This window comes from Penaeus japonicus, unplaced genomic scaffold (genome assembly GCF_977035675.1).
Source record: "Penaeus japonicus unplaced genomic scaffold, GWHDUDI00000001_assembly GWHDUDI00000013, whole genome shotgun sequence".
In the NCBI taxonomy this organism is placed as follows: Eukaryota; Metazoa; Arthropoda; class Malacostraca; order Decapoda; family Penaeidae; genus Penaeus; species Penaeus japonicus.
Window position 1 is genome coordinate 8,031,022 of NW_028234415.1, and position 10,000 is coordinate 8,041,021.

General features: G+C 36.8%; 1 protein-coding gene across 1 annotated transcript; it reads right to left on the reverse strand.

Annotated features, from left to right (window-relative positions):
- Window positions 1-864: 864 nt before the first annotated feature.
- Atg12 (Autophagy-related 12) lies at window positions 865-7,319 on the reverse strand. The gene is made up of 4 exons (XM_043015055.2): window positions 7,179-7,319; window positions 5,499-5,690; window positions 3,762-3,898; window positions 865-1,707 (listed from the first exon to the last, which is right to left on the reverse strand). The coding sequence occupies exons 2-4, from the start codon at window positions 5,602-5,604 to the stop codon at window positions 1,585-1,587; spliced, it is 366 nt and encodes a 121-aa protein (XP_042870989.2). The 5' UTR covers window positions 5,605-5,690; window positions 7,179-7,319; the 3' UTR covers window positions 865-1,584.
- Window positions 7,320-10,000: the final 2,681 nt, after the last annotated feature.

The following is a 10,000-nucleotide window of genomic DNA, read 5'->3' on the forward strand; positions in this document are numbered from 1 at the left end:
AGAGAGAGAGAGTGAGAGAGTGAGATGAGAGTGAGAGGAGAGGAGAGAGAGAGAGAGAGTGAGGAGGTGAGATGAGAGAGATGAGAGAGAGTGAGAGGCGAGAGAGAGAGAGAGAGAGTGAGAGAGAGAGAGAGAGAGAGAGAGAGAGTGAGCGAGTGTGTGTGGATGTGTGTGTGTGTGTGTGTGTGTGTGTGTGTGTGTGTGTGTGTGTGTGTGTGTGTGTGTGTGTGTGTGTGTGTGTGTGTGTGTGTGTGTGTGTGTGTGTGTGTGTACATATATATATACACATGTATATATAATATCATATAAATTTTCTCTCTCTCTCTCTCTCTCTCTCTCTCTCTCTCTCTCTCTCTTTCTCTCTCTCTCTCTGTATGTATATATGTGTGTATATATATATATATATATATATATATAAATATATATATATATATATATATATATATATATATATATATATATATATATATATACATATATACATATATAAAAATTCACATATAAATATATACACATATATACATATAAAATATATATATATATATATATATATATATATATATTTATATATATATATACATATATATATATATATTAATATATATAATGTATATCTATATGAATGTTTATATGTATGTGCCACCAAATACTCCTATTCATACATTTATACATACTCCGATAGACACACATATGTATATATACATATATATGTATGTATTTATAAACATACACAAATGCACATGTTTATATATTCATACATTGGATATATCACATGTGTCAGAAGTGATAACCAGGTTGCCAATATTTATGACAGTTCCTTTTGTTCATAGGATTGACACATTCAACTGAAAATGAAACTCAGGGTAAAATTCTCATTTGTATTAAAATGTATCTGATACGCACAATGGAGGGACTAGAGTTAATGAATGTTTGTCCAGTAGAGAATCAAAAGAATTTCTCTGACTAATACATTCTCAAAAAGAGAAAATAATTCAGAAAGATTTGATGATATTACTCTAAATTCTGCCCATATATGGCATTATATGATAGGCATTAACAAAAAATAAATAAACAATACTAACTCCTTCCTCCTATTTCTTTAGTATGAAGGATATATAAATTTTCCTAACAATCAGATAAATAAAGATTCAATCCTACAAAATACTGTGACATTACTTTAGGTCAAATTTTCACACATCTGCATACACATTCCATGTTAATGCTTTCACTTCATACTGAAATGATCTTTTGCAATTTGATTTAGGATTACATAACATAACTTTAATACCTTAATTTCATACTTATACATACATGAACCTTCCCATACATACACACACACACACACACATACCAACAACCATGGAATGCAAAATCTAAAGAAAAATAAGACTTATTTATTCAGAAGAATTAAAACTTTATCTGTCATAGTGAGTGAAATACATAGGATAACATGAAGGACATACATAAAATGCCTGTAACATAAGTCACTGGCCTTACAACCATATACAGCAGCAAGCATTTCACATAAGCCCATGGAAAACCAACAGGATAATAAATAAAAATATCTACAACAGCTGTCAGAGATCAACCCCAAGCTTGGGTCTTACAATAGTGAAGCACCAGTTTGCCATCTGAACCAAAACATTCGTACAGGTTCCTGATGATTTGGTCAGGAGAAGGGGCAAAGCTCTGGTTCACGTATACAAACTGAAAGGGGAAAAGACACTCATTAGCGCTTATCAACTACTGTAATTGTTATCAACATATATTACACAATAGTAGGATGACTCTTATGTAATATGTTAAAAAATATTTTATTGATTTGTATTACTTAAATGATTCAATCACTCACACTCACTCTCTCCACTCTTCACTCTCCTCTCTCTCTCTCTCTCTCTCTCTCTCTCTCTCTCTCTCTCTCTCTCTCTCTCTCTCTCTCTCTCTCTCTCTCTCTCTCTCTCTCTCTCTCTCTCCCTCTCTCTCTCTCTCCATTCCTTTCCTTAACTTTCCTTTCCTCCTCTTCTCTTCTCATCACTCCTCACCTATTGTCTTTGTCTTTGTCTTTGTCTTTGTCTTTGTCTTTGTCTTTGTCTTTGTCTTTGTCTTTGTCTTTGTCTTTGTCTTTGTCTTTGTCTTTGTCTTGTCTTGTCTTGTCTTGTCTTGTCTTGTCTTGTCTTGTCTTGTCTTGTCTTGTCTTGTCTTGTCTTGTCTTGTCTTGTCTTGTCTTGTCTTGTCTTGTCTTGTCTTGTCTTGTCTTGATGTGTCTTGATGTGTCGTGTCGTGTCGTGTCGTGTCGTGTCGTGTCGTGTCGTGTCGTGTCGTGTCGTGTCGTGTCTTGTCTTCCTCTTATTCTCTCTTGGATGATAGGGTATAAATGAGACTAAATATTTTCACAACCCAAGAGATGTAATTAGTTACATCTCGGCACTCGGTTCTTTCTTCTCTCTTCTTCTCTTGTCTCCTCTCCTCTCTCTTTCTCTTTCTCTTTCTCTTTCTCTTTCTCACACACTCTCTCTCTCTCTCTCTCTCTCTCTCTCTCTCTCTCTCTCTCTCTCTCTCTCTCTCTCTCTCTCTCTCTCTCTCTCTCTCTCTCCCTCTCTCTTCCTCTCCTCTCCCTCTTCCTCTCCCTCTCTCTCTCCCTCTCCCTCTCTCTCTCTCTCTCTCTCTCCCTCTCCCTCTCCCTCTCCCTCTCCCTCTCCCTCTCCCTCTCCCTCTCCCTCTACTCCTCTACTCCTCTACTCCTCTACTCCTCTACTCCTCTACTCCTCTACTCCTCTACTCCTCTACTCCTCTACTCCTCTCTCCTCTCTCCTCTCTCCTCTCTCCTCTCTCCTTTCTCCTTTCTCCTTTCTCCTCCCTCTCCCTCTCCTCCTCTCTCCTCTCTCCTCTCTCCTTTCTCCTCCCTCTCCCTCTCCCTCTCTCCTCCCTCTCCCTATCTCTCTCCCTCTCTCCTCAGTCCCCCTCTACCTCTCCTCCCTCCTCCCTCTTCCTCTCTCTTCTCTCCTACCTCTCCCTCTCCCCCTCCCTCTCTCCTCTGTCTCCTTCTCCATCTTTTCTCCTCCTCTCTCCTCCCTTTCTCTCCCTCTCTCTCTCATTCCTCCCTATCTTTCTCTCCTCCCTCTCCGTCTCCCTCTCATCTCTCTCCCTATCCCTCTCTCCTTCTTCTCCCTATCTCTCTCTCTCCTCCCTTTTCCTATCCCTCTCTCCTTTTTCTCCCTATCTCTCTTCCCTTCCCTCTCCCTCTCTCTCTTTCTACACCTTCCTCTCCCTCTCTCCTCCTACCTTTCTCTTTCCCTCTCCCTCCCCCCCTTCCTCTCTCTCACCTGCTATCCCTCCCTAACCCATTCCCATTCCCTAAACTGCTACTGCCCCCTCTCCCTTTCCCTTTCCTTTTCCCTCTCCCTCTTCTCCTCCCTTTCCCTTTCCTCTCCACTCTCTCTCCCTCTACCCTCCACCTCCTCCTCTCCCTCCCCCCTCCTCCTCCCCCTCCCCCTCCCCCTCCTCCTCCACCTCCCCTCCTCCCCCTCCCTCACCCACTACCCCCTCCTTCTCCATTTCCCTCTCCTCTCTTCTATTTTCTCCTCTATGCTCCGTCACCCAGTGATTATCCAGTGAGCCAGCCATACAAAAATGACATTTTACTGCATTCCCAGCAGCAAGTGCTGCCACCACATAACGTCATCCATTGTTAACAGGTTAAACATACATCACTCTGCCTTATTTTACCTAGTTCTTCCTTTAAACATCAACAATTTACTTACCAAAGAATCTGAAGCTTCAAGCTTGAGGTACCTGCGTATGAATTCTGCTACCCAACCTACTGGCTTCTCCCCTTCCACTGCCCATTTTTTTTTCTTCATGATGGGAGCATCACCTGTGGCCTTCAGCAACACATCAACTGAAATTTCATTGGAATTTCATATATCACCATAATAAAGTTTTGTTATATATAAAAATAAATGACATCAGTGAGAACTGGTGACTAAATTTTCAAATGAAGAAATCACAACATAGAAGAATAACGATTAAGAAAAAAATATATATAATGGTGACACTGAACTACCTGGAGTTTATGAAAAGGCTGAAATGTTAAAGGCTGATTACGGGAACAATTGATATTGACAAATGACAGTATATCACCAATAAATTCTCACTGACAAAAAATAAGAAAGTATCTACTTATTACTTTTCAAATAGTGTTAAGGCCTAAGTGGTAATATACATCTGAGCTGGGAAATTTCAACCACTTAGGTCAAAAAAGTATATATTTGATGACCCTATAATCAAAGTTAGTACTTAATTTTCTTATCTTCTAAGGTCAACCACATCTCATTTGCATTAAAATATTAATCTGATGATGTCAGGTGTATTTCTAAGGATGTTGCTCTGCTGCACAAGATATACTGACAGTGAGTGTTTACTCTGACTAGAATTACTTTTCTGAAGTGCAGCTACACACAAAACATTGCTAGCAATATTGACCCTTTAGGGCTATACTATGCTAATGATATAGTAGGAACCAAAGCAAGAGACAGGCATAAATAAGGTAATCTACATATTTTGTCAATCAAAATTTGTCATAATGATAATAATCACAATTTTGATTATGATTACAATTATTTTCCCATGGCACATATACATACATTGCCATCTGGCACCATTAAGTAATGTACAACTTCATTCATTCTATTTTTAAATAATTCTAGTATTACATGAATCACAACAAAGCATAATAAAACAAATGATGTAGTTATTTTTGCATATTTGTAATGTCTAATAAAAAATGGGAGTAATGTTTACATAAAAGGATAATTACATCACACTACAATGTTGTAGCTATGTAATGCTAAGAATCATTACATACTTCTACATAATAAATATGGAAATATTTAGAAGACACACACACAGTAGCTTCCATATTGAAAACATTCCCTAGAATTAAAAGGTTGCATTCTATCTTAATCTGCAAGAACTTGTGATTGGAGGCCTTCAATCAGGATTTAAACATGTTTTTGGCACACTCCAGCAATGGCCCAGGAACCTTCATATCACATATTCTGGCAAAACAAGTTTGGACTGTTTCTCATCTGACGACAATTAATTACCAAGGTCAAATATCTTTATCTAGCCAAAAAATATGTGGTAAAGGTTCATTGGCCTTCCCTAAGTGTTGACAGGCAATGCAAGTACCTGCTAAATATTTATTGACAAACAAAATCAGGAATGGCATAATCAAAAATAAAGGCTGGAAAAGTAGATATTACAGTATATAGAAATACTATTCATTAAATTGTACCTATTCAAGATTCCATTTCATTCATCCAATTACTTCACACATAGTTTGGCATATATTTACGTTACGCCTTTCCCCAGCTATATGCCCCACCCCCTAAATACGTCAAAAGATTCTACGAAAGTCATTTCTCATAACACATCTCACTCCTACTCCATCCTCACTAGTCTCACTCCTTCTTTCCTCATACTTTACATTCTCTTACTCTTTTGCTTAGCGAGTGAATGTTTATTTTCCTGCTCCTGATTTTCTTGTTGTGTTTCTGAGGCATTTTCTTGGGAAGTCGCAGGTTTATCCTTGTCACCCTCCATTGTTTACGTCCTAAGCGTTTTTGTAAGAAACCGGATTCATTTTTTGGAGACGTTCTTGTACCTCGCCGTTATTGATGACGTCACAGCTAAAAGGAAAACACTGAATCCACTATAATTGGGATGTATATATGAGACAAGTGACATATACAAATACAAATGAACTATCATTAAGCACAAAAAAATAAAATCCATTGATTGCTATATTTGTGGGGGCGAAAACTAGTCGAGTCCATGGAATAAAAATGAACCCGACAAAAAAAGCGACAGATGGTTATGCGTGGTCACTGTACGTGCAATGATATAAATATATATATATATATATATATATATATATATATATATATATATATATATATGTGTGTGTGTGTGTGTGTGTGTGTGTGTGTGTGTGTGTGTATGTATATACATATACATATACATAAATATATATATTTATATATATACATATAAATATATATATAGATAGATATATATACATATAAATATATATATATACATGTATATACATATATGCATATATATGCATGTATGTGTGTGTGTGTGTGTGAAAGCTAATCACATAAACCATATTTGATTTATTTAGGCCAAAATAAGATTACTATACTTCTAGAATCAATACAATATCCACTGACATTGTCATCGTAATTGCAAATCCTAGATCATTGCATTTGACTATCTTAGCTGATAATTATTCTTTGATTTCAGCCATATTAACAGTTTGTCCTCCAGAGTGAAAAAGTGAGCCCAGCATTATCACAGTACTCCCTGGCTCTCACAGCCGAAAATATTGTAGAAGAAATGGCTTTTGCATTAGTTCACAATAGGCTCCATGCGGAGAAGCGGCCAGCTGTTGAAAGCAGAACATTTTGCAATGATTTTCCGATTAAAATCTTGAGATCACTCTTCAGTCTTCATATCACTGGTCAGAGAATATTGCTTAGACATGAATCAAATTTCACAATTATGTTCAATTCAAAATTCATGATTATGTTAAGCGGTATTTATCTTCAACTGCAATTTGTTTCTCTTCTTTAAGTGCCAATAATTGTACCAGGATCATTAAGATAAGAAAACAATGTAAATATTTCTTTAATGATGGCTATTGACAGCATTTCAGTTACTGGTATTTTCACATTTACAGTATCTTTCCGTTTAAACATTTATAATATCCATGTGTTTTTTCATATATTCATAGTTTGACTAACGAAGCTGATATGATATTACTACAGTATATAAAATTATATATAACCTTAAACAGATCGCCTCCAATGTATTTGCATTGCCTATGCTGAGAACTGTGATTTGGCAAAGATTATCATAGCCATATCCATTCATTTAAGTTTTATAGTCACTAGAAAATGGGAGATGTTTGATGGACAACTATTCAATCGTTCGTCTTTTCTTAATGACAGGGATGTATACACTTTAGTCCTTTTCAGTGCAAGACTTATGCTGAGAGTTGGGATGAAGGAGGATGTAGCTATCACGGCTATCCCTTGTAGATAAGGCATGTGTTTGAAGAAGAAGAAAAAGTTCAAGAAGTCGATAGACACTATGAGGACTTTTTAACATACCTTTGGAATTCTTGTCCCAAATGCCAGATCGTGGTAAATGGCTAAGGTATTCTCCCGCTTACTTTCTCGAAGCAGTGTTTTCGCATTCTTAGTTATGTTTGACTCCGATTCCTGTGACTTTTGGCATCGAGGTCGGGCTCAATTGCGGAAAGGCATGTGACCAGTTGAAGTGCATATATACAGCATATCTAATCAAACAGACAGCTGCGTTAGCAGACGCCCTTTTACCTGCGGCGCGAAGTAGCACAGGTTAAGTAATGGTCTGCATATGTCTTAACATACATGACCATTTGGAAACATATTTTGCCGTAAATAATTGAACTTTAAAATCATCACAAATGAAGATCGGGTTCACAAATAAGTTTATGAATTCACAAACAAAAAGCCACCAAAGTCAAGCTCGTAGAACGGCCAGGGTCCTGATATATCCCAGCAGGCTTTCGAAATCCGACCAGTGACGGGTTGAGGTCACAAAAATGTCTGTCCCACAAAATATAGAAGTCACATGATTCAATGGCAGTCAAAGTCAAGGTCAAATATAATGGCAACAAAAGGGATATGAGACGATGGTTTCCAGTTAAGAAAAGAAATACAACGGCATAGATTGAATGATAAAAAGAGATGTCTAGAAGGACATCTAAAAATAGATGTGCTGAAATTGAGACTTTAAGGAATAAGTAGAGGTTTGAAGGCAAAGGATAGAAACATCACTATAAAAGAGGCGATAATACAAAAATGGATAAAATACAATATAAATCCATATAATGATGAGAGAAGAAAATTATTATTTATCAAAAGTTACTTGACGCGTCCAAAGTTCCTACAATCTGAAGTGTGACAAGCAATTGATAAGATAAAGAACATAAATGCAGTAGGTCTTGATTAGATGGATGTAGAACCGATCAAAAGTATAACAGATTTTGAAAATGATACAAGTGGCTGACGTGGTTTTGGAAACTGGAAACACACTTGATTTTTGCAAATCAATCTGTATCATATTGCTAAAAAAAAAAAAAAAAAAAAAAAAAAAAGCTGGGGCACGAGTTGCGCAGGACTAAAGGCATCAAGAATCAAGTCCTTGCAACTCTTTTTAAGGATGCCATTGACCAGTGCAACAAATAACATCAAAATCCAAATTAAAAAATTCTGTTGCCTCGCAGAATTAACTGGAACACAAAATCCAGTATTCAGAATGTTATCAGAGAGCTCAATTGAAATACAGAAAACTACTTTTCTTGTATTTGATAGGTCACAGTACGGTTTTTGATAATATCAAACTTAGACAATTGTTGGAAATGCTGGATAAAAGAGATGGTAAAAAATAATCATTGTAGGAAACGCACTAGGGTCCACCAGATGCTGATAGAATTGATAGCGATGCTGGGGAATATGGGGCAATAAAGGAAGATAAGGATGTGTGTTGTAAAAAATAATAAAATAGGTGATATGCCGGGGGTGGTGGTCGAAGAAAATTATATGGAGAACCTTTTTTTTTTTTTTTTTTTACACCGTCAAGGGAACAACTCCAAGAGATCGAGAAGATTATTTTAATGCGAGAAATAGGGATTTGTATAGAGATACAAAAAAAGACCGAATGCACGGTATTGCTAAAGAAACATCTGGGTAGGGCGCGATAAGGAAAATTATGCTTTTTGTGATTAAAAGTATTCATCAGTAAAGTACTCGACTATATGATTATAAACATTCTGGTGAAAAAAAGAATCACCATGAACGAAGTATTTACTTTTATGATTCGTATCCATCATCAAGATTGGTCGAACACGCCAGCTGTGTCCCTCCACACCACACCCTGCCTTGAGCCATTTTTTTTTTTTTTTTTTGTGTCGCCATAACGAGTTTTCGGTTTACTTCTTCCACGTGGCCCGTAAGCCATACCAGTGAGCAAGATCTTGTCTATTTTCAGACTCTTTAGTACATGACCGAAAAGGGTCATTTTTCTCGCATTTAGGTTGTTCAGGAGTCTATCGTCACATTTGATTTTTTTTTCTAACGACTTTTTCATCCGTTTTCTTTTCTTTCCAGCTGATGCGGAGTACTCTTCTATGGCATCATAATTCAAAATTTTCAATTTATTTCTTGTCAGCATTCTTTAGTACCCAACATTCCGAGCAGTAGGATGCAATGGAGAAAACCAGCGAGATTATTAGTCTTTTCTTCGTAGATAGAGATATGTTATTGTATTTCCAGATGTTTGTAAGAGCGACTGTTGAATACTTTGTAATTCCTATTCTTCTTCTGATTTCCAAGATAAACAAAATCTTTCACATTCTCAATAGGTTTTCCGTTGATTTGAATGTGTGTAAAATGGTTGTTGTTTACGTCATTAGCATGCCTCTGTATTTGCATATATTTGTTTTTCTTTGAATTGAGGTACAAACCTGCTCGATGTCAAACCATTCTGTCAGCCCGTATGAAGTTCTTATTGCTATTTTCTGTTCGTCGGCCATTGCTTTCAATAGCAGAATAATGTGTTGAGGGAAATCCATATCGTTTTTCCAGAGAGTGTCATGGATTGCCATGTCAAAGTGTAGTCAATAAAGCATAGGAAGAGATCTTTTCCATGCTTTTATTTTTTTTCTATTACAATTTTCCTGTTGAAGTTTTGGTTTCTTGCGTCTGACCGGGGTCAGCATCCCGCTTCTACTTCTGAAATTTCTCAATTCAATTTAGTCTTCATTCTTTTTGCAATCATTTCCAAAAGAATTTTACTACTATGACTAATCAGAGGTATGTTTCTGTTGTTGCCGTATTATTGAGTGTCTCCTTTGTTGAGTTTAACCAGTCCTCAGGCCAAACTTTCT